The following is a 27,888-nucleotide window of genomic DNA, read 5'->3' as shown; positions in this document are numbered from 1 at the left end:
GCAGAAACTACTGATGGGTCGTGAGGTCCCCTATAATATTATTATGACCGGTGTGCTCGGCGGCCTTTGGCCCCAGTTGATTCGGTTGCTGGGAACGAATTGATTTAATTGAATTACCACCACTGCTCGAGGCGGAGGAGCTTTGTCACTAAAATTAACCGAAAGAATGGATGAATAATATTATTATTATTAAACTGTGTAATAAAAGTGTGCGCACGAAAAGTAGGCGGATTGACGAAAATGGAAAAATGAGATAATTTTACAGCGAGTAATATAATATACACGATATAGTAGCAACGAATCGAATCAAAACTGTTGGTCAGCAAACAAAAGCAAATTATTATATTTTTTTTGTCTATTTTTTTTTCTTTACTGTCATTGTTTGTATATTTTCAGTTTATTTAATAGCTAGTCCACAGTTCGTCGCTATTAATGATGACGAATGTGTTAAAATTATATTATTGTTTTAATCGTCTATAGAGTGGAAAAAAATTATATTAGTTTTAACACGTACGTATAAAAAATATATATATGTACATGATTAATATAACAGAAATTTCAAACACCATAACACGAAAAGTCAAAAGAGTAAAATAGGTTATCATCATACAAACTATACCACTATAACAGCATAATGAACAATCCTTGTATATAAAAACGAAGAAGAATACTGAGAAAACACATGTAACAGATATTAGACACCAAACGGGCGTTTCATTTTACAAATAAGCTGGAAGACAGAGGTGGTGGCGCTCGTTCTTTATTATGCTTATGGTGATTAAAAACCTTGTTTTTTATTATAAACTATTGAAGATCAACTGTTCTGGATAGTGTAACCAAAAAACAGTTCTAAAATAAATTCCATAAAATAATAATGAAAAAAAAAAATCTTCGATAAACGTATAATATACTATCTAATATATTATAAACATACTGAGTAGACAGAAATATTATCCAAACTAGTGAACAACAGTGTATATATTATACTAATAAATGAGAATAAAAATAATACATAATATTGCAACCAAGTTTACTCGTAGTTTACCCATGTTCTATAGTTCTATACTTCTATATAATGTCTAATGATAGCCATGATAATAATAATATATTGTATACACATTTAATACGCGTGCATAAGCTTATATACATATACATAGGTGGTGAATACTTATGTATATGTATGCTATGTATTCTAAAAATAGTACCCATCTTGATCATAACGAAACTACACACTATACAACACTATCGCTACCACCTCCAAAGCCCACGCTTAACTAACATAATAATTTAAATACTCCGTAGTTACTGAAAAGTTTGGTGTTGGTTAGATAACGATTATTTAAAAAAAATATTATTATTATTTAATATTGTTATTTTAATCTATATATTTAACAAAAAATAAAAATAAACACCAACTTTTAAGAGATATTTTGGTTATCTGATAGTTTTATGTTATATCTTGAAGTAAAATATTTATTATTTTATAATTATTTTCAATCACATGCAGTTGCAGGAGTATCGTCTACAGCGCCATCAGAATTTAAAGTGAGACTAAATAATGAAAATTCGACGGAACTTGGCTGCAATCCAACTGTAAACGTATAATATACAAGTGTGTGTGAGCAACGTTATTGCTGTTGCTATACAGATAGTCGCTCGTTATGTGTTTCACACAAGACTCGTTTTACATATTAATATAAACATTATTATATTATGATATTATAACAGGAATAATATAAGTGAAACTAATCTTAGGTGTATAGGTAATATAATTATGTAATATAACTAATAATACGATAAAAGGCTGTTTGATAATAATATTATAAAGTTCTATATTATTATTAATTATGGAATGATCACAATTCCATTAACACAATTTCCAAGTATTAGGTATGATTTCGAGGGACTATCGGAGTGAACAGATTATTTTATAATCAATTAAAATAGAGAATCAAGTTTGTTTGAATATTACAATAATACTATGTAATAAACGCATAACATATTGTTGAAAGAGTTATTTTCATTGAACTGTAAGATTTAGGAGCGTTAAATATTTTATATAAATAAAACGCAAACGCATATTGTGAACACTGCAGCATCAACAAGCAGCATTACAACTATAGTCTGTAACAACGGCGGTGTCTGGTACTCTGGTTGTGTGTAGGAGTCGTTACCCAGTCATCACAGCTGTTTCTACTGAATAACCATCATCAACGCACCCTTTCACCACAGAAGATAAGAAATGTTATTTTTGTTTAATTTATAATTAAAATCTTTTTGTATTCATGGAATTTTATTTTAATCAAACTATCCACATTTTAATTAAACAATAAGTTATATAATATTATTGTTGAAGACAACATATTATATTAATATCACTTGAGTTTTATAATATAAGAAACACTGTTTCATTTGGGCATTCGAGGCATCGAATACTCTAATATAATATAATATATTCTGTTGTTCTTGGTACAAATAAAATATTAAAATTTCATAGATATAACTATACGGTTTAAAACAATAACAAAATAACACGATTGAAATTCATGGGATTAACGATTATTGAATCCGTCAAAATTCTATGAGATTTTAATATTCATTGCGTGTACAGCTCATGTAAACTACTCATCGTCCAGACATGTAAAACAAAGAAAATATAAAATACCCTTAGAGACCGAGATTATTCATGTACGTAACGTGTATATTAAAAGATCCATTCATTATTATTCACCGCCACCACTACTATCAACGTCCACCATCGACAACACCACCACCACCTCCGTCACAATGCATATAATAATAATAATAATACGTGTAGACACAAATTATGCTAATACATGGCTATTTTACAATAAAGGTACCAATGACACCCTTGATCGAAAAATTGTTTAACATACCTTGGTAATATTATTCAGGCGAATTTGAAAAATGAAGAATAACAATCAATAAATTATACATACAACACCATGAGTACAATTATTATTTGTTGCGTAAAATTCTGGACTCTGATGAAATACGAATTATCAGTCAATCTATATTATTCAATTATTGGACCAAATACAAAATTACACGGGACAAAACTACGAGAATTGGAAATTACTACAGACAGCACAAACAATATATTTAAATTTTAAACTTCTTGGTATAGCAATTTCGTCAATTTTATTTCACAGCTACGTATCTACCAGGGTGATATAGATTGAGCTTATAAATATATTTATGTTTAAATAGATATATTCAAAATTAAATACATATATTCTAGCAACGTATTAGAATATGATATACATTTTTTTTATGCATGATAATAACAAATGATTTTTTCTTTCGTCAGCGTTATTTTTATTATTAGTACCCAGTACCCACTTGATACACATAAACTGAAGATCTAAAGATTAAATGAGTCGCCCCCGACATCATAATTTCGTTTTTTTTTATTATTATTATTATTTTTTTTTTAACGAGTTAAATGTCGCTATTCTATAGTGATTGTTATTTAAAAAACCGGAAATGTCTTTTCTCGCGCCGGCGGAACACGTTATTAGTATCATAGCCGTTGTAATAATAACAACAAGACATTATAATACTACAAGATTGTTGAAGAGACCGTAACGCCGCTGTTTCACTATTATAATATACTTAATATATAGGGATGGATGCGGCCGGTTTAGTTTGGTACCCTTCTGATAACAATAATAAATCTTTTTCACTCCCGCTTTTGATTTTTCTGTATTCATCTGTTGCGTTGCTACTGTCTACGTTGTTTTTATTGTCAACGCTAAAGAATCATCGTTCGTTTCCTTTGCTCAAATTAATTTTTTTTTAAGAATCTAATAATAACAATCGTCAGAATAAGTGGCGTGTATACGTTGTTATTATTGTTATTCCTGCAATACTTCCTGTAAGTAACGGTCAGGTGAATGAAGATAGAAAAACCGGATGCACACAGTACCATCAGCACCGGATGGACTACGGTCGCAGAAGTTAATATATATTTAGTCACGTAAATATTAAAATAATAATACAAATAACTTATTAAACATTATAATTTATAAAGTATTATCATAATTCATGATTATGAAACTTAGCAAAATGTATATTTTTTGAGTTGAGAAAAAATCCTTTATATTTTAAATTTGAACTTTTTAAATCAAATTTCGTTTATTCACTTTTTGATTTTTTAAATAATAATTTACAAAAATTCAACAATAAAAAGTTATTATTTTTTAATTGGCTTTTAAAAACTTGAAATAGAAAAATATTATTTTCCAACTTTCAAAATGAATTATTGTTATCTTAAAATTTATATTTTAAACCAAACTGGAAGTAGGAAGATTAGAATCCGACAAAATAATAAATATAATATAATGATACATTGTACATTAATTTGTAACAGTTTAATGTATGCAATGCATAGATATAATCTGTTTTAACTATTTTGTATCTGAATTAAAAATATTTTTGTAGAAGTAGGTACATGTATCTAAACAATAGGTTGAGTGGTGGTACAATAACTAAACTTTGTAATTGGGGTTAATGAGAACTATCCTTGAGAGAATCCTACATACCTGATGGTAAATAATTTATTAACAAGCTTAAGTTAATAATACTGAATGACAATAAAATATATGACCCATCTCGTTTCGTCACGTCAATATAGAATAATTAATCGAAATATTCACTCAAGCGTACACACATATATATATATATAATAAATAACGCAGTTATCACGCAATTACGCAAACTTCAACGGGTAACGAGAAAAATAACAAATTGTAAAACTCAACTAACTTTACTCAACTACACAGAATAATGATGTATTATAAGTTATAAAGTTATAACAATACATTTTATAGCAACGATAAATTATTGAAATCTGATTCTGATCTGGGACCAGATTTCCTACATCTGACTTAAAAAAAAAAATAATCGCAAAGAAGTCATAAAATCAATACATATTTATCGATTTGCTCACAACCAGAATTGGTAAAAATAAATTATTTATTCCTTATTGTATGACTAAATACAATGATATTATGGCATTGTTTAAATTCTATTACGAAAATAATTTTTTTTAATTGCCTTCAATATACGAGGACAATACTATTATTTAAATAATAAAGGTAAGTCGCAATTGGACCATTCGATAATTACAAGCAGAATTACTTTATTGAATAGAGTTTGTAGTAGATAAAATAATGTAAATTAATATGATTAAATTGGTCTCATATCAATATATTTATAATTAATATTGAATATAATGATACTATTTAGTATTAATGCTCTTATAAATAATTATTATTAGTGAAATACTAAAATCATTGGCAGGTTTAAAATAACATTGATAAAAAATAAGAAATATAAAAGTTAATTTTAAAATTTACCATCATGTAAATAAAAACATACAATGAGAAGTACAATAAAAACACTTTAAATATTTAAATACTTATTAAAAGTTATACTTATGATTAGTATTTATTTCTATTGATATATATATGCATATATATTACATAGTTACTACCAACTAATAGGAGCAATTATAAGTTTTTCGATCTTAAATTTCGGTAAACTTGTCTAAATTGTGAATTATAAGCTACTCAACAGATAACCAGTTGTTGACTAACAATTTAAATAATCAAAATGAGTATGTACTTACTGAACGTAGAGAACAGGCGTCTACATCACACGATAAATCCCTAGATAGTTCAGTATTTCTAGTCCATCGTTCTACGCTTTTACTATTACGAACTTTATTTGATGATGTCACAATATTTTCAAGTATTCTCTGGTGTGGCAGGCACTGAGATTGTTGATGAGTCACTACTGGTGTTTTGTCACAGTCGAGCCAACTTTTAGTACCTAATTGATGTTGATGTTGTGCGTTCTCTGGATAAAAAGCTCGATCAGTGTCGTCGTCGTAATAGCACGACGAATAATGTTTGAAGTCTTCGTCAGAGTCCATACTACTCTAACCCGGTGTTAGCCACTGTTTTTTAGTGACCACCGGTGGTATAATTATTCACCTGTTCAATAAAATAAAATTAGTACAACTATCGTATTAATGACTATTAATAATATGCGAATATAAGTTTAAAAAAAGTAACTGTAAAAAGATTTTTAATAAAAAATAGTTAATATTTTTTGTTGGCATTTGGATATTGGAAAATGATTACTAAAATCTTTTCATGTATTACTGTGCACAGTTTTATAGGAAAAACTTTTAAATAAGTAAAAGTATTAGAAGATTAAAAGGAATTACTACACTTTAACTAATCCGATTACATAAATATACATATAACTTTCATAGACAAATAAAAGAATATACAAGATAAGTACATAAAAAACAAATGACCAAACACTTCTTATATTTTACAACCTATGTATATTAGATAAGTAAATAATTTAAAAACTTAGATATATATTAACTATCGAGTTTTCTGGTAAGATTTTATAACATTATACTGCTGCCTTGTGTTTTTAACAGTTTAATAAAAATAAAACTCAATAGCCTTACGTTGTTATAAATGAATATAGAACACATTATTATATACAGGGTATAAATATGGAAAATTGTGGTTTTTCTGTATTAGCCTTATGGGAAAACATGAAAGTATTATGTATCCCACTCTGTATATAATATAGAAACGTAAAAATGCCTTCATTGTCATTCAAATAAAACAATTTAAATTTTTCGTCATTGATAATGTATTATTGAGTATTTGAGTGTATAATTATTATAGTAAGAATAGCAGATCATATATTTTGGCATGCAACATTAGCGGCGCATTTGCGCAAACAAAATCAACAATCCATCAGCGGGTGCGAAACGCGTTGTGTGTTTTTTTCGGCACAAAGAACTCGTCGCCGTCGCCTCTTGTAGTACACAATAAATAATAAGCATAATATTCCAAAAACCACACGCACACATCCCTTTTTTACGCGGGCGGCTCGGTTAGCCATAATATTATTCTCCCACGAATCTCTCCTGTCTACCATCGCACACACACACACACACACACACATGCTCGGTTATATATATTAGTTTGCTTCTCCGCCCGCCCTTTCGTTCTCTGTGTATTTCTCCGACACACACGGTCGTCTCTCGTTTCTGTCCCCACCGACCCCGTCCCCGACGGGTTATCGTCACCGAACGAAAGAGACTAGGTCTACGACGACGACGACGATGGCGACGACCGGTTGCACACGCATGCACGCACGCACGCACGCACGTACAACGCGTAAGGAAAACGGCACTCTATATATATTATATATTATGGGCCTTCTGCTCTCCCTCGATTATAATACACACACGTATAAAGTCTTCTCCTTACTAATAGGAGATATAGCTGAAAAGTAGTAGTACTAGTGGTGCAACCGTGTGGTGGTTGTAGTAGTGCATATACTGCATAGTAAGTAAGTACGGGTACGCGCCATGGTTAAGTAACACGATACTTGAATGGGTGATATCGCTGTAGACGGCAGACACATGGGAAAAGAGTGAGAGAGAGAAGGGAGAGACAGAAACAGATAGAGTGAACGAGCAAGAGGACTTCGGCGGCGACGACACGGAGGGGTACAACACTACCCACCGAACGTAGTAGACGGATATTGTAAGGAAAAAAAACGACACACGACGCCGTTTTTGTGCTGCTTCCCAGATGACGGTCGAGTGTGTGTATGTTTTATGTATGTGTAAACGTGTGTGTGTATGTGTGTAAAAGAGTAGATACTTGGCATGACAGCAGCACCAGCAGCAGCAGGTGTGCAGAAGGACGACTACGTCATCGGTTGTATATAATATTACAATGCTTATAGGTGGTAGTATAGGAGATATATTATGCGATATATACGGGCGTGATCTATTGGGACGAGTATAAGGGGCAAGGGTTTTTTTATTTTTTGAACTATTGGATTTCACTCATAATATGTTTGAGTTTAGCACACCGACGAAGATTCCATTGATTTAAAAAAAAAAAATAATAATAAAGAACAGTTTCATAGACTTAAATTTATGTTTAGTTGCTTTATCGAAAGTGTGCTGTTGTATAAAGTGGATGGTTTAATTAAAAATTGAAGATAAAACTATAGTATTTCAATTATTTCGAGATAATAAGAATGGAGTAATTTTCAACAATCCAAACACAAACTATAACTATAGTTACCGCTGTAAATCGCATAATGTTTTTAATTTATTTTTTTATCTTTACTGGGTACGTTTATATCAATAATTATAATATTGATTAACACACTTGTAATATATTTTTTTTACCTACGGTTTTCGTGAAATAATTAAATTTAATAATATTAATTAATGTTAGATAAAGAGTACAAATCAAATATAAATTATTTTTCTAGCAATATCATCAATCAATAAGTATCCTATAATCCTTTGATATTTTGTACATCGATAACCTAACCTAACCAACACTATCTTGTCCAAATGGTTTATTTTGTAATATTGTAAAAATAAGAGAATAATGCTTATACAAATATTTTGAGCCTGAATGATTACTAACATTTATAAGTACTGGAGAATGTTATCAGATACGAATATTGAAATTATACTATTACCTTCCTCCCATGTTCAGATGGCTCACGAGGACATATTTTCAAGAATTAATTCATTATTTTAACGAAAAAAGATCAACCAAATGAAAACAATGGCCCTGAGGCCTATTAATATTTTAAATATAAATGTATAACTGCAGTTATATCATTTATATGATTATCACAATAAATTATAGAATCTCGAAAATAGATCCTCAAAGCCCAAAGTTCTATACATAATTCGATAAAAAAATTAAATAATTTGCTCAATTGCAAGTTAAAATATTTATGATAAATTTAGCATGTAAATTATTTTTGTATGTACAAAAATATTACTGTATACTTGACATAAAGAGGTATAAAGGTAATAAATATCTAATAATTTGAAAATACATGATCTATTATGATACTTGCCATTTGTTTGGGATACACTATCTGGTATTACATACACTAGATAGTAGATACACACTAGTTTAGTGGTGTGTTGTACACTCGTGCTGTCGTAATAATAAAATATAGATAAGATAACTGATACAAGAGTTAATAATTTTGCTACAACCAACAGGTGTAAGATGTTTTATCGCTTTAATGGACGGGTGGTTCATGTTATATTAAAAATACGTTCAATATTCAGCGTATGTGTTACGTATTATTTGTAATTTTTCTGTTTTCACCACAAATCACGATAGTAAATATTATAGCAACAAGAATGTGTAAAATGTATAGTATTCTAACGAATATTGATAAAAACGCTGTCTTAGTGTAATGATAAATTAAAATAACACAAGTTTGCCAAACTGTCAAAGCAGGTATTAGGTACTTTAAAAAATGTGAAATATGTTACCTATATAAACTCGAATCAACTGTGATCTGTAGGGCAGCAATATACAACAGCAACAGATGAATATTCGAAACAAATAACAATAATAATATTGTTATGAAACGAATTGGCGACCGTCTCGTGTTGTCGCACTACCACGGACGGTGTAATATTTGATCAGGCGATTTCATTGTCAGCATTCGTATTGGCGAATCGTTCTTAATCACGGATTAACATTTTGCTACATACGTCTGTATGTATTAATAAACACACTCGGTAGAAAAGAACGGATGGATTTCCAAAAAAAATCAAACGGCCGCACAGAATCGGCGAGCGTATAATACATATATTATATGGCGATTTGATTTTTTATACACCGTTCGGAAGAGATTATAAAACGGTTAATTGAAATTACGAGAGTAAATCGAAACGTCGGGTGGCGAGACAAAATTTGAAAAAGAACCGGGCCGATGCGCGTGCGCGATAATAACCGCGCAACCGACAAGTGTATAATATTTTTATTATGTACGCTCGCTGAGGACACGCACGACACGCAACAATAGAGACGGCACGGCAAAGACTACAGGCACGACGGCGGCGAAACGATGAATGAGACGGACCACGGACGTCGTGTCATGGTAGCGGCGGCGGCGGCGGCGGCGGCGGCGAGTATTGCTGTTGGCCGGCTTCCAGTCGTCGTCGTCGTCGTCGCCGTTCTTCGGTCGAGCCGTGTGTGTGGTGGGGTTGCGGAGAGCAGCAGTGTTTTAATAATAATAATAATAATAATAATGACGACGACGACGATGTAAGTTGTTGGTGTGTATAATACCATATTATATTATTACGTGTGTATAATAATAATAACGACGATGATAGTAATATACGCGTACAACAGAAACGGCGATGACCGTTATCCGCCAGATGGCGGACCGCGCGCGCAAACAGGTCTCTCTGAAACACGACACGCCGCCAAGCCCGGCATCGGCCGGCCTGGTCGACCACGGATATCGCGTAATATTTTCGTTCCGGCGAAACGCGTAGCGTATATCCAACAGCTCTACGCGATTTCGGCGCACGCGCGCTACGCGCGAACCGATATATGAATGAACGGACCGGCGGACGGTGGCTGCGGGTAAATCTCGTTGCGTAGGTACCAAAAAGCCATCGCGCCGATCCTGTAACCCGTTCGTTTAGGTCTGTCGGTCGTCGACGGTCCGGCCGATCTCGCATAAAATTATTATATATGTTCGCACCGTTATACACGCGGTTACAGACTTATAACCATTAACCAGCGTTTATTGTGTGTAAATTGTACTGTGTTCCGAAAGAGTCACTGAATGCTGCCCACAATTTTATATTTTAACTGGCTATTTACAATATTATAATATATGTGTACAAGTATGAAACACGGCTGCTGTACTTTTATTACGAAGCGTTATAGGTACGACCGCAGCAGGTATACACATATATATAGCATTATAGCCATATAGGTACGACTGCGACAGGTACTATACGCGTCGCATCCAATTCTATTGTAGACAAATCGATTTAAATTATATACAGAAGCACTTGTATACAATAAATATGTGCACCGGAATTGTACCTACTTAAAATATATGCTTTGGTATTGTTGTCGTATGCTAACGTTTTTATCACATTTCGATATGGTATATTAAATGTTTATGTACCATATACCATATTATAGATACTGTTTGGTATACAACTTGACCTTCTTCACTATATATATTGAATTATATAGGAAAATAGAATGCAACAAATGTGAATGAAAAAAATGGATATAGTGTGCGAAAAACCAGTAAAATAAAAAAGATACAAAGATGCCTACTGTGACATTGTGTCAGTAGGTATTACGCTGGGTAGGAATTCTGCTCATTCGCGTCAGCATTCAGCAAATGGTAGTGACCGCTAGACACTGGGCAATGTATTATTTATTATTGTATACATTTAAATTACCCATCATTTTAATTGAAAATAATTCTGATTTGATTTGGATTTACTAAATCGTTTTTAGGACTATATTAAATCTTAAAGTAATTACTAAATACCTACTGATTTATAAAGACAATTTATTTTCGAACATGTGTTTTTGAACTATGGTTTTCAAACAGGTGACTTCCATTCAAACACGAAACATATGAAATTATGAACAGGTGATCCAAGCCCTCGTAGTAGTCACTATAATATTAGAAGTTTGTTAAGCCAATAGGTACATTTCTTGCTTCTTTAATCATTTTTTAACAAACAATTTTTAATCTATTATAATAAAAATACAATACATATTTAATAAGCACAGCTGATAATAGAATATCGCTTTTTTTACTTATAATTTTTATAATTTATGATTAGTTTATAAACTTATAATAAGTAAAATGTATGGTTAATAATTATTATTAAGTTACTTGATAGTAGGGTGGGGAATAATAATTGTGCCCATTTGAAAACATATATTTTTTAATTAGGTATTTAAATTTTATTAATGTGTAATTTTTGAGATCTAGACACTAATGTTGTTTTAGTAGTTTAGGAGGGGTCATTGGTTATATCTTCAGATGAAATCCCTTTAACTAGTTGATTTGTGTTGATAGTAAGATTAGAGTGCAGGAGTCTGATGTTGTGTATTACTGATACGTTGGAAAAATAGGAATATTCAGGTGTGTGAATACGTATATATCATAATATATCATTGTGTGATGTAATATAATTAAATAAATAGAATAAGAGAGCTTTGATGATTTGACTTTGAATTTAAACTGAAAAATTTGGAGATTTTATTTATCCCTAAACTTGTATTACGTAGATTCATAATGATTTGAAAAAGAGCTTGCATATGAGTATTTTGTTATTTAAGTTTACGTGTTTAGATGTTAAAAATAACATTTTACTAAATAATTGTTAAATATTTTGTTTTATAGTCATTTAGTAGTCTTCTTTTACTGCCAAATTTGAATTCTTTTTGACAAGTACTTTGTTGCAGTGAGAGAGGATGGTGGTTAGAGTAAAAAGAAAGACATTTTTTGAGTTGTAGAGTGAAGTTGCAGTACATATTAAAATATGATAAAGAAAACATATTGAAGAGATTTCTCAGTGGAAGATCTGAATTATAAATTAGTTATAATACAATTATTCGACTACATTTCGAAATCTGAATCAAAAAAGTAAAACAAATAAATATTCATTTTACAACGATTAGGACTCAATTTTTAACTTTGATAGTTTGGTTAGCTAATCATAGTTTGTACATTCTTAGAAATTTATAGACTTTTAAAATAAATGTGATATATTAATTGGAAAATAAAAACAACTAAGAGTATTGGTAAAATATTAGTTCTTAAAAATATTATTTTTATTTGATTTTAAGTACAATTTTAAGATTGATAATATTTAGTAAAATATTCATTTGGAGTATTACCTAAGTATTTATTTTTAAAACACTTTATTGATACGTCATACTAAAATATACATTATATACAATATTTTCATAATTGAAACTAACAAATGTATGTTTTATCATTAAATATAAAATAAATTCATTGAATAAATATATATAATTCTAGGTAACAGCGAATACCTTTGTTTTTTTTATAAAATATTGGATTTATAATTAATATACATTATTTTATTTAGTTGTATTATATTATCAAGTCTTAAATATTTAACTTTTTAGAGTGGACTATGGTCCACCTTGACAGACTTGACACAATGACGCTGTCGTTGTATAGGTGATGTAATTGTATATCTATAAGTAAACATAAAATTAACAATATCAGACGCAGAAATGCTTATGTAAATATTGCAATCTGTAACGTTTTCACTAGCTATTAATGGTACGAAGTACTAAAACGTTGTTGATACCTACGTAGTATGAATAATCGACTTTAAAATGCCTAGACGCCTAGTAATAATTAATAAATATATTTTAATAGTTGCGAAAAATACAAGAAAAGAAAGTGGCATCATTTTATTAGCAAATAATTTCTACCGATAAATGATGTACTGATATTACAAACCTATAATTAGTTATTTAATTATATAATTTCTCAATACTTATTAAATAATTATCTCTTAATAGTAGGTTCATATAATTATACATATAATTTTTAGGTATAACTATTGCCAATATCAGTGATAATGAATTATACTGCGATTAATGACTAGATAGAAGATAGAAGTTCAACATTTTTTTTAAATTTATTGTTGAATTAAATAACACTGATGAATACTGAGAAAAAACAACTAATCTATTTTTATCTTAATAAAAAAATATTTATATATTATATTTAGAACAAATTATAATTACCAATACATTCTAATCACAATATGCAATATATAGTGTTATATATTGTACATACATGTATACGAATATAGTATTTACTACTTTGAATATATAAAAATGTAAAGTATCTAAGACTAATTATGTAAGTCATTTTTATAGTGCAATATTTAAAAATCAAAAATGAGCAATTCAATTCAATTTTTTTATTTCATTACTTAAAGTTTTGATTATAGTAAAATTGACATCATATATGATACTAAAATATAATTACTAAAAAGGTTAGGTTAAGCTAGGTTTTTTATTTATAAAAGGTAAAAAATTATTTTTAATAGTAATTTATAAAATTAGCAATATGCTTATTTCTTAAACAAAAAAATTGAATTCAAGTATAACAATTATAAAATCACGTGATAATTATTTTTAGGCATTTAAAATTTGAAACTGAATTTTTGTAATTATGTTAATTTTTTGAGATTTTTCAGTTTATAGTTTTGTGTTACATTGAACTACTTGACTTTTTAATCCGAGGTTATTTTGCAGTTAGTATAGATTCAAAGAAAAAGTTTAAAATATACATTTATTTAATAAATAATTTTCATGTTATTTATGGTTAAAAAAACTATATAGGTGTTTTATAGGCGGAGCTAGGGGTTGTTAGGTACAATGTAACTGAACCCATAGGCGGGAGTGCGTGAACTTTAAAATCAAATGGTGCTTTTTTGTTAAATGTTGGTCTTTCAAGGTTCCAATGTTATTCAGGCTGACTACTACGTTCACATTTTTTTATACGATGAACTATATTTATACTTATCTGAAAATATTTTTATATCATCCGAAATATAAGAGCTGTAACAAATTAAAATAAAATCTCGATTTGTATAAGAAAATAATATATTCATTATTCAATTTTTCTGAGTACACAAAGTTTTATATCAATACATTAATGTACATTTCTGTACACGACATAAGTATGAAAAAAAGCGTGTACTTGACAATGTACACTAGAACAAGAATGGCAATTAAAACTAATAAAAGTGAGTACATAAATCGGTATACACATGGACCCAGATAAAAAATACTAGCAAATATTATGGTAGTCAACCTGATATAAAGTAACATTTTTCTTACATAATATTATATTAAAATTCAATAATAATACATTTTTAGTTTATACGAGTATAAAATAATAATGATCAGACAATTATTTAAGGTAGACAAAATAAATACTGATAAATGTATCCTTGAATATTGTGTAAATATTTTTTTAGTTCTGTTATAATTATTTGTTGGCATTATTATAAAATAATAGATATGGTGTAAAATATTGGATTATAATATTATTATTTTTAATTCTACTATTTATGGATGTGTTCAAAATTTACATTAATTTGATTCATTGCAACTCATTACAAGTATATTTTCCTAAACGTTTAAGAATACTAAACAATTAATAAAAGAACCCTTAATTAGTTGTAATATTAAAAGGGGTTCTATATAGGCAAATTTGATAAAGTAATACACCAACGCAATAGAGGCCGAAATAGTGATAGGTAATTTTAAAGATGTAAGTTTCGAGTTTTAATTGCTGTAAAAATATGAAATTTAATCTTAGTATTGTTATTGATTTTGATTATGATGATTGATAAACATTTTATATATTTTTAGTTACAAAACAATTTGTAAATTCTAACTTAAACGCTTGAAAAAAAATATTTTGACTAGTTATTTTTTAATTGTTCCATGATAATTTTAAATTTTCAAGTTTTTTACACAAGAAAAAAATTTGTAGTGTACAGTGTACATTGTATACTGTACAAAAATAAAAACAAAAACTTAAAAAAGTCAAAAATGTATAATACATATAAATATTAAATAGCACGAAAAAAACCAAAATATTTTGAAGATTATTTTAAATCTAGTAAATGATAATATGAATATTCGATGAAAATGTTATGTCTCTATATATTTTATTCATTTTTGAGTTACAATACACAATCAAAATCGATTTTGTTAAAAATCGGATTTGTGTAAAAATTCTTGGTTTTCCTTATTTTTTTTTCTGATTATTTTATAAACTGCTAGGAATATTTTACTTTTAAAGCCCAAGTACCAACATGATCAAATTTTCTATCTTCAATGTTGAAAATCTAAGTATTTTTACTGGTCCAAAAAATAGTAACAGATAAAAAAAAACACTTTAAAAATCAATAGTTACCTAATCGTATATTCATCACTTCACTATCAAAATCTAAAATCACATTTTAAATATTGTTAATGATTAATAAAATAAATAGATTCACGAAATCCAATGTCAAATTACTTATACCATTATAGTTATAATCAATTATTGTACTTTACTACTTCTACTGTTGACCCATGTAATTTGTACTTTTAGATTATATTATTATTATGTTAATTGTTATAAATATTATATTATTTGTAGATAGCATTATAGATATATAGCATATACTGTATATAAATCTAAATTCCCACGACTTATGTATAAACGAGGAATATTCGATATTCATAGACATACTCACCACAGATAGAAAACGTAATGTACTAGGTTTCTTATGTACGAATATATTTTAGTGTTTAGTATTTCTTATTCGTTATTCTCTATTGTCGGTATAAAAGTCGACTCAAAGAAAATGTCATCATCATAATAGATATTCAACCACAGATAATATTGAAAATAATTGAATTTATGAAAAATAGTTTATTATTTGTGCGAATCATTTACTTGTTCATTCGTATATAAATTGACGATTATTCTTGTACTTGAATATATTTATTTAAATATTCAGTTGCGCGGGAACCCGGCTAAAAAAATGTCTTGTATTTGCGAGAAAAAATAATAATTTTTTTTATGTTTAATATTGATAATTTTTGTGATATTTTGCTTCACTTTACAAATTATACAGGGTACCTATTTAAATAAATATTTAAAATTTAGATAAACATAATGGATGCTTGCTATATTACAAATATAGACAACATTTTAACGTAAAGGCATTTCTTCACGACAAATTTGTACCATTTATACCAATATACGAATATATTATAATAATATATAATATCGCGTATGAGTATATTATATAGAATTTCACCGTAGTCAGGTATACGATGTAATGTGACGTAGGTCTAGAATAGGTACGCGTATTATTTATATAGCCGAATAGAATCATCTTATTATATTTATATATTGTACTATACTTTGTATTATGTTTAGTAATATATATAGTAATTGTTATAATTTTAATTATATCTGATTTTTAATATTAAAATTAGGTTAAATTAGGTATAGTCACTATAATAAATACAGTCAAACTGATAGAAAAAAGCTGAATTTCATTAATTTGAATTACTATTACTTTATTATTTCTTTCTGTGAATATATAATTTATGTTTATTGTTTATTAATAATGAAGTAAATTATGTGATTCTCAGTACTTGAATTTTGAATAATAATAAATACCTACCTAATATAAAAGTTTTTAGTCTTTTGTTTGTTGTTTAATAATTTTAATTTTACTTTAGCTGTATAATTTGTTAATATTTATGATTTTAATTTAATTACAAATGTCATTCAATTCCCGCGAATAATGTTTTTAAATTAGAAAATAATGAATATCGTTTTTCATCATTGAAATATGTAATTTTGTCCAAATTTTTATTTCAGATGTTTAAAATTTTTTTAGATTTTCTAGTTCCAGTATGAACTATTAATGGAGAATTTTCCTCCTGTTAAATTTTTCCTTCTTTTAGCTTAAAATAATTTTTATTGTAAAATAATTAGCTTATTTTTGGGATTTTGACGAAATGTATTAAAATTCTAACTCCAAAGTTTGTAAAAATTTTTTGTGAATTAACAATTAATTTTTTTTTTATTTCTATTAATGAAAACTCATGAGGAGGACCTTGTATTATTTTCAAGCTTTTTGACCAAATGAAATTTTTTTAATAGAAATGGAAAAAAAAACTTGTCTAAGAATAGCTCAAAAACATTCAAAATAATTTAAACTATGATATGTATATAAAACGATGATATAAAAACTAGGTGAATATTTCAAGTTTCTACGATTATTCATTTTATAATTTATTACTTATTACAACAAAATAAAGAAATCAATTATTCTGTCGAAAACAGCTTTTGCAAGATGAAAATGCCCGTATTCTTTTCTTATTTTTCCCGGTTATTATAAGAAAAGTAGGTATTGGTAATTTTAGCGACTTTTGATTCCCAAATTTCTAATTAGATCCAATTGTCTCCCAGAAATCACCATCCAGTTTGGGTTAAATTATTTCCACCCCGAAACTTTATGAAACTAAAAAAAAATATATTAAATGAATAGGTAAAAAAACATCAATGTAAAAAATTATATCACTTTATCTAGAATTTAAAATGTATTTACATATTGATCTATAGATAAAAATAAATTATTTTTTTATTTTTTGTTTCAAATATATTATCTACCCTTTCTTATGATATATACCAATCAATATTGCAAGTAGAACGTCCACAAAATAGTATCATTCATAAATATAATAGACGGTTTACTGCTAAATAACTAGCACACCGAGTCCATTTATGGCGCAGATAATACGACATTTTCTTTCGATTCCTGTTCTACTTTCGTTGACATATCTAGCTTGGTTTTATTAATAATATATCTAGTTACAGGCCAATTATTTTAATCGACACGATTTTTAAGTCGCGAGGATGCAACTAACGGGTGCTTGGTAATGGAATAATTTATATCTTGAACTCCGCAGACTGAATACATGCATCACCATAATAATAATTAAATAAACAAGTTAACCACTTTACTTATTATAAGTTATATTATACAGTATAGTTATAGTATTTTCAAACATTTTAATATGACATGTACGTTTTTACATAGTAATATTATATAAACTATAGCGCTATGACAATATTAATAATAAACAGTATATCTAATAATTGTGTTACTGTCTACGCCCACGCGTAAATCTGACAGTAACAAAACACACAAAACAACAATATGCGTAGTGCACTAGTGCGCATTATTATTATGTATAGACATTATATAGGTCATATATTATATTATATAATATACACCGAGTGTATCTAGAACCCAGACATAATAACATGGCTTAAAGTATAAACAAAGACACAAAGTAGACATTTGTCCAGATAGATCTCCGTGCACGTTTATTTGATTTATTTAATATACTTATGAACAACATATTTTTTTTCGATTTGTGACAAATAGAAAATGTTTTGGTTGATATGTGAATTATGAAGATAATAATATGAATGCAGAAGGGATGAAAGAAGCCGCCACAGCGTTTAAAAATGCTCTATAACTAAATATGGTATGTTCAGTGCCGGCTATGTTTTGGAGGCCTATATAAAAAAAATTCTATTTATATTATGGCGCATAAGTTAAATATTTTTCTGTTTTTGATAAAAAAAAATAAAAATGAATTTAAAAAAGCAAACATATAAATTCGGTACTTTATAATGTATCATGTGTTCTTTTAAAATTTAAAGCAAGTCAAAACTCAAAAGTAGCGGTAAAACTGCATGACCGTATTATAATAGTCTATAATAAACGGGTGTAGGTAATTTGTTATAATTATTATTTTTTTCTCGACCATTATTCAATAATATCGTTAGTAATTTATTTCCTTACACAGTTAAGAATATCTTGGACATTAAACCTATTAGGTCTATAATACAGCTTCGACATCGAGGCTCCGGTGCATCGGTGACCGGTACATTACGTCCCCTGCACGGCTGCACCCCGACTAACTCCAAAACTGGGTATGTTTAGAAATCTACTAATACATCGAATTATTTTCCGCCAAATTATCCCGATACACCCTGTATCTACGCATACACACGTCATAATATTATGTTTCTACGACGAATTAAACACGGCGGCGTTTCTGTGGCACGTTTGAAAATAACAACAATATAAATAATACGATACACAATTTAATGTAAGGCGGAAAAAACGGACGCGCGCGCAGACACACGCACACACACGCACGCACACACACACAACAGGCACGCTTGTACGCCCAGACATACCGCACGTTTTAAACATATAATATTCTTAAATCTAAAAGTAAGCACTCGTATAATAAGTAACGGCGAAGGCACAAAATCAGGCGCACATTGGCTATAACCAATCGCCGCCATGTTCGGGATACTCGCGTTCGTCACGGAAACGGCACTGATGATGTTGGAACCGGTGTATCAGACGTACAAGGGACTGGAGGCGACCGAGACGGGCGGCGAGGGACCCGACCCGGCCGAGTGGCGGCGGCTGCTCGTCCACTGGATCGTGTACGGTGCGTTCCGGGCGGTGGAGAGCCTGGCCCGGCCGTGGGTGCCGTTCTACAACGTGGTCAAAATCGGGGCCATCGTGTGGATGCGCGCAGGCGGCTCGGAGACGGTGTACCAGACGATCATCCGGCCGTTCCTGGCCGAAAACGAACAGGCCATCGACGAGTGGATAGACCAGATAAACCGCACTCGAGACACGGTGATGGCCGCCACATCGGTGCTCAGCGCCGCTGTCACCGCCGATCCGGACGCGGTCGACGATGGCGTGCCGGAGGACACGGTGCTGCCTGACTCGGTGCTCGCCACTTCGGCGCCTGTCGGTTCCGCGCCCGCAAGTCCAGCGCCCGCGGTCAGTCCCGAGGCGGAGGAAGTAAAAAAGCGGAAGAATAAATAATAAACGATACATTTTCTTTTTTATCGTCGTCATAATACGTGTCTACATCGACCGTAAAAATAATATGTGCTAGGTATATGATAATAAATTACGAACATCGTCTTTTATTTATACATACCTCGTATTCGATCCGAAACTCGAAAATATACGCATGTTTGTAGAATGGAATGCGCAAACTGCATATTATAGACAATCGTGTAACTTATACACTAAATACTAATACATGTAATGTATACCGGATTTGCTTGTACAAGATAATTGTATATAGTTATTAGTAATGATGATTTGCCGAATGTAAAGCGATTATAGCCTTTTATTTATCTATGACCTATGTATTACATACAATATACATAATACCTATTGATAGCTATATATTGACAGAGCTCGGACGGACTAAGCACTCGTAAATTTTCAATTAACCACCCGAAACTCACACTATACTTATTTATTAATACGGACACTTACAGTAAGTAAAGTAAGTTGTAGCATAGATTAAATATTAAACTAGTATTAAATAATAATAACAGTATAATATATTTAATTTATAGTTGTAGTAATTTAAATAATATTTGTTCATCTACTATAGGTTATACCTACTAATATTATAAATCTAAACAGTTTGTATGTTTGAACGCGGTAATATAATGTCAAACTATTCACTATTGGATCGTTTTCAATAAATGTTGTATACCAATATACATTTCTTGAGATTTGAAGGGAATCTTAGCTTATTTTTTCAATTCTTATAGGTTGATATTGAGTGGCTAAGTGGCTTATAGTCTCACGCGCATGATTTAAAATTTTAATTTATGAAAATAGAATAATATTGTTTATTTAATTAGTTGCCATTGGATATAGATTATATTACTATTATAGTAAATATTTTTAGAAATAAGTATACAAATTTGTTATCAAAATAAATATTTTTATTTTAAAATCTAGGTATTATTTTTTTTTTCTTATAAATTTTTACCCAAAATAAAACAATATTTTTTAATAGTGTTTTTCAGTATATTTTATTAAGTTTTAGATTCTGAATGAAGTGAAGACAATGATGTATGTTTTTTATTTTTTATTTTTTTGTCTGTTTTGGAGTATAAATAATGCTTTGATCTTCAGCCCCTCTTTGAAAAGGAAAATTCATCTAGTTGGAATTTTGGGGGGTCAAAAGTAAAAAATGTCCAGTTATTTTCAAAAGCGTTAGGAAAAACCCTAAAAACGAGAATTTTTACGCATAATCAGTTTTTGACAAAATCAATTTTTTTAATTTTGCTGTAACTCAAAAACAAATCATTGTTAATATTTGAAATTTTCACCAAATGATTATATTAGCGTTATATATTTACGATTAAATTTTTAAAATATTTTGACTTTTTTTAAGTTATTTATAGACAATTTCAATTTTCGATTTTTCTAAGTTTTTTTTTGTAAATGCCTATAAAAAAAATTTGGCAATCCAAAAAATCTTTAGAATTTAATACAAGATTTAATATAATTTATACTTATCGTAGTCAAAAAAAAACATTTAAAGTTCAAATGCTTACGAAATATATCAAAATCGCGAAAATTTGCATGAAATTTTTGTAATTTATACTTAAGGTTAAAAAATCTAAAAAAAAGTTGTCCGTAAGTTTTCCTTTAAGTAACTGTAAAAAAAAATTCTAGCGTATAATATAGTAAAAATTTTATGAGCGTATAAAATTTAATTTTTTACGAAATCGCGTAAAATAACGATATATTACAATTTAAATATAAGTAATAATAATATATCCTACTAATTTCTCCAGTCTGAAAATCATCTCCGTTCAGAATGGTTTTTTGTTCGAGTATACAATGATACCTGCCATTGCGCATTCAAATTTAACACATCCATTAGTGGCCTACTCTAGCTCCATCTCTTCTGTACAGCAGAGCGATACCCACATGCAGCCTACCCTTTTTACTTTTTTAAATGATCATATACATTTTTAATTTTTAATTTAATACTCTGCAGCAGAATATTTTTCGGGTATTTTATTACATAATAATTAAAATTCGGACGAGTAGTTAATAAGTTATAACTTTATAATTAGTATGGTCCGGATTTGAATATATGCATCATTTTTTGGATCAACGCTTTTCAAATACATATTATTTATTTTCATACATTAAAAAATTGAAAATTTAAACTTTATTTTACATTTTTTACATTACTTATAATTTTGGAGTTATATATTTATATCATCCTTTATGACTTTATGATTTTACATTTTTAGTGCATATGTATAAAATGTATAATATAATACATGTTATGAGTAAAGTAGGAAGTTGGACTTGATTGTGTGCATATAGTGCTCAAATAAATTTGGGCACTATACTAGGTTAAATAATGAAAATATAAAAATTAAATAAAACGTCTAACTGGGTACTTTAATAAACAAAAAACGTGAAATAGACGCTCCAAATATTATACCTAGTTACTTATTAATAGTTTTTAAATATAAATAATCTAATATTCATTGAATCATTTTTAGATTCCTACTATGAAATAATAATATCATAATATTGAATACTATATTAAACTCGGATCTTTACCATTATATTAGCATTATTATTTCAACTTTAAAAATTATTAATTAACGAACACAGGGAGGGCGATAATATTGTATGTAAAAGTAATCATCGATTAAGCCCAAAAGACGAAACAGTGAAACAACAATGCTATAACATTTTAAAACTATTCTAAATAAAATTCTAATCTATAATAATATGATGATATATTTTATATAATTAATATGTTTGTTCCTATAATAAATTATTTAAGTTAGAAAGATACTATTGTGATTTTTGCGCTTAAAGTGTTGGAATTTATTGCATTTAAAAAGAGGAGTAAATATACGATAATTTTTATCAGTAATTTTTAGACAAGTTGTTGACCGTACCATAGTCCAGCAAGCTGAATGAATTGTTAATAAAGGTTAACATTATTTTTAGCAATATTATTATGATCAGGATTAATTTCGATAATCACTATTTACTGTTTAGATACAGATAATACTATTATATTTAACTATTATATTTACGGGTTTTAGACTATTATTTTATTAAAGTAGCTGGTTTATTGTTAATTTTAAATAATATGCAAAACAGAAGCAGAACAAATATAGACAGTTATGAAAACAATAATTTCAGCGTAGTTCAAGGTTCGAGTGTTTATAGATACTCGGTTTAGTACTTTCAACAATTAATTTTGTTTTATATTTTAGATATTCTAAAATAAATATTGTCTCAATTGAAATAAATAATTATTATTGCTGTCTATAATTTATTTACAATATATTTACAGTATACAACAATGGCATGCTGAATATTTTTCAGACTTGAGGCAAACCATAAAATTTGATCACTCACCCCACTACCATCAGTTTTTTTGCTATTTTTTTTTTATTATTATTAAAAATTATAAATATTAATATGTTTTTTAAGGTATCTATACAATAGGCCATATTCATATAAAAAAAACATCAACCATTATAAGATTATATAACAGTATAACAGGTGCTGAGTTGCACACGACACACTTAATAACCTACCCCGAATGTTTTTTCTTGATGCAACTGCCCTAAAAATGACTTTTCAGCACGCCACTGATGTCAACATACAACATATTATAATAAATATATAACATACCTATTTATATAATTATTAACATTATATTCACACTTTAACTGTAGTTTGAGAAAGAGTGTCGTTATTGTATCGCATAAATTATGCGTATAATTGTATAAACTAATAAGATTACTTCGATTTACCGTTTTAGGAATACGATTTTTGGCCGTACCATTTTTCCTCCAAAAATGAGATACTATAATCTCCGCTGTTCATTTTCCACCATTATTAAAATAATAAGTTATCTTATTATTATATTTTCGAATAGGTAATTATCATTTTCTGACTTAAAATGTTGTTCAATATATTTGTATATATAGGTTAACATAAAGTATATAATAAACTAATTAAAAATCACTGTATAGTAAAAAAAATATACATTTTTTTATAATAACTTAAAATTGAAATTTAATATACAAATTATAATCAATTTTTTAAATTTTTAATTACCTATGTTTTATTAATATTATGAATGTTATACAGTGGATTCCGTTTAATTTGGGTACCGATGGTCATGACTTTATAAGTTATAACTTACAAGGGCGCCAATACGGGAGAGCAAGGGAGCGACATGTCCTCCCTGGAAAATTTTGGAAAATTGTTTACAATGATCAGAATCTATTTATTTAGATATAGATAGAATTTAAAAATTTAATTTATTATATGAAAATCCATAATTTGTTCATGGAAAATTGATTTATTTGCTGTGGCAAACCAGGTTATAAGCTATAAATGACAACACGCTTTTTCGTTTGCATTCTATAGATAATAATTAACCTATGACATGCACTGTAGAACGATCATTTAGTACATTACCAAGGGTAAAGACATGGACGAGATTTACAATGAGTGAAGATAGACTTGATGGATTATTTTATAGTAAGCGTACACACGGAAACAATTTATGATAAAAATAATGAATATATAGAACAAGTAATATTTGGTGTTAAAACAGAAATTTACAATTTTTATTTGAAAATTAACATTTTAAAAATATAAGTAATGTTTTAAGTATCCAATTCATGTTATTAATTAAAATATTAAATACAAATTCAATAAATTACTTTCGTGGTTATTGGTTAATTGGTTAAATAATTTTTAATTTATAATTTTCCAGTTTGATATATATAATGTTAAATTGTAAACCCCTTCCTATCTCATAGCCATTCCTATTTATAAATGGATTGATGAATTAAAATGTTGTACCCCCCCCCCCCCCCCCTTGAAAACTTTTCTATGGGCGCTCTTAATAACTTATACTAAGTCTTATAGTATGGCTAACTGATTTATTAAATTTGGGAAAAATGGTTTGGTGACAATTCCAATGTACATGAACAAGATATAAAAAAAAATACCAACTGTTGTGGGCACTCGTTTTAGTTAAAGTGGATAGATTTAACATTATTAAAGTTTAAGAGTTAAGACTCATTGACATTTTTTAAACATTGTGATGAAACGAATATCACATAATGTGCCGTTTGTTGACAACACTTTTATTCGTAGACGCAACCAGCTCTAATTCCGAAGAAGCTAATATTATATATGAGACAGAGACAAGTAAATGATCCTCAAAATTAATTCTAATATGTATAAAAATACGTTTAAAAGCGGGGGGCTAATCCCCTAAATGTGCTTTTATTGTTCACGCGCGGTATTGCACTCCCACGATATTTTACCTAATTAAATTACTAATCACTCAACTAAGGTTTAATAATTTTTATACCTTTTTGATACACATAATATTAATATGTAAACCATACATAAAACATAGAAAAATTGGGAAAACAAAATTCAATGTCGTCTTTAAATACACAATCTAAACATAAATTTCAACATGTTGCTTATTATAGACTTCGGAAATATATACTATATAGGAAATAGAGGAAGAAATCTTTATGATAATAATAATAGGTACCTAATAATATTATAATAATAGGTATATGTTGTATATACCTATATAAAAGTACATATTATATTAAAAATAATTAAACTAACGTTAAACACTATTTTTTTTTTAATTAAATTTGATTTTTATGCACAATATTTTTAGGGGGGTAAATGTATCTGGTGCTAACGTGTCCATATTAAACAGAATCAACTGTACATATGTATATAAACTAAATAATAATCATGTATGCATAATTGTCATGATTGCGTATGTACATAATACAAATAAAATAAATAATCTTAATATATTTAAACTATGTTTGGAGGAAAATAGACATAATATTTTAGTTCAAAAAATAAGTGAAGGTACTATCTCATTTTTAGAGGAAAAAGATTTTTTTTACAATCGAATGATAAATAAATCCCTTAAAACGACACTATTGTCTATTCAATAGTTTCATTAGACTATATTGCATTATATTGTAATAGCATATCAAGAGTTATTCTATATTTGTATGAAGAGTGGAAGGCAAAACATAGTAAATTAAAATTAGCCTACCGATCTTTAGCAAATTTTTTTTTTATATTTATTTATTATAGTATATAGTAATAACTAATAAGTAAAACTATGTAAAGGCACTTAATACAAAGTAAATATAATTAGTTAACTCTGTTTTGTGTTACATTATTTATATTATATTATGCATTGTGCATTATGTAAAATCTTAGCGAAAAATGTCTGTTAACCTTTATTATTAAGTATATTTTATACATTATAATATATTTTATTAGTATACAGTAGGATGAATTAATTTTTCTTAGAATATTGCATTTATTGTAAAATTAAAATTGAATAATAATTATAAAGGTATTTTATTTTTATCATATGTATTATTATTGTCAACTTTTGAATTATTACCGACTTACAATAAAACTGTGTAAATAGGTTCGTTAAATAAATATGTAATAGCAAAAATTAATTAAAATTTTTACAAAAAGGTAATGTGTCTGTGCGTATATAAATACACTAATATATTTAAAAATTTTAATTCCCCACGAATAACAAAATAACTAAAATTCGTGCTTCTTCGTTTAGGTATCAAATTTTGTCCAAATTTTAATTTCTAATGTTTTTTTGTTGCAATAATATGAACTATATACTTATGAAAAATGTTGTATTCAATGTTTAAGTCTATAAAAATATGAATATTTTATATATTTTTTATTACTTACAAAATGAATTGCAAGTTTTTATGTTTAATTGGTATAACAAATACTATGTTTTCGAGAAAAATAATTCAATTACAATTGGATAATAGATTTAACTAATAGCAATAATATTAATATACAATAGAATATAATTAGTAATTTTGGCTGACACAGACTATCTCCGCTTAGAAATATTTATCGTACGCAAATAAGATTTATCATTGAATTTAAATTTAACACATCCATTGCAGTGACTTATATTGAACGACGAGATACACTCGACACCTACGTTTTACTATACAGCAGAGCGGGCTCTTGGAATTTTCAAATTATATTAATATTATTCTATCTACTTACCCACGATATCGCCGAACGGTGGTCTATAATGTTTAAGAAGATGTGTTTTTCTCGTCTTACAAACGTATAACATAGCAAATTTACTTTCTGTTAAATCGATATTGTGTAATTGTGTTATTAACTTTAATATTGGAGCGAATTGCTCTATTATTCGACTTGAAGGTAAGAACATTATCTATTATCTTTCATCGGTTTTTTACGATATTTTAATTTTTAAACAAGTTATGAAAACATACGCAAGTGTATTTGAATAATATTGCCGCCACAGAATTACCTCCACCTTATCATTACATTATTGTTACAACCATAGACATAATTATATGCCTATGATTACGATCAATCATGTCGAATCGTCCAACAAGCAGCTATTGATATTTGATGATAAGAGGAGACGC

General features: G+C 28.4%; 2 protein-coding genes across 2 annotated transcripts in view; one reads left to right on the top strand and one right to left on the bottom strand.

Annotated features, from left to right (window-relative positions):
* LOC132924072 (ETS-like protein pointed) overlaps positions 1-10,059 on the bottom strand; it is a 54,429-nt gene extending 44,370 nt beyond the window's left edge. Inside the window, exons 1-2 of the mRNA XM_060988154.1 lie at positions 9,389-10,059; positions 5,654-6,020 (exon numbers count right to left, since the gene is read on the bottom strand). Coding sequence (XP_060844137.1) covers positions 5,654-5,959 — 306 coding nt within the window. The 5' untranslated portion in view covers positions 5,960-6,020; positions 9,389-10,059. The remainder of the gene's footprint in view (positions 1-5,653; positions 6,021-9,388) is intronic.
* A 9,790-nt stretch (positions 10,060-19,849) lies between these two features.
* Positions 19,850-20,392, top strand: LOC132925173 (protein YOP1 homolog). The gene has a single exon (XM_060989591.1). The coding sequence runs from the start codon at positions 19,850-19,852 to the stop codon at positions 20,390-20,392; it is 543 nt and encodes a 180-aa protein (XP_060845574.1).
* Positions 20,393-27,888: the final 7,496 nt, after the last annotated feature.

The sequence above is a fragment of the Rhopalosiphum padi genome, chromosome 3, assembly GCF_020882245.1.
Source record: "Rhopalosiphum padi isolate XX-2018 chromosome 3, ASM2088224v1, whole genome shotgun sequence".
In the NCBI taxonomy this organism is placed as follows: domain Eukaryota; kingdom Metazoa; phylum Arthropoda; class Insecta; order Hemiptera; family Aphididae; genus Rhopalosiphum; species Rhopalosiphum padi.
The sequence above is the reverse complement of the archived record's forward strand: the minus strand, read 5'-3'. Positions and strand labels throughout refer to the sequence as shown.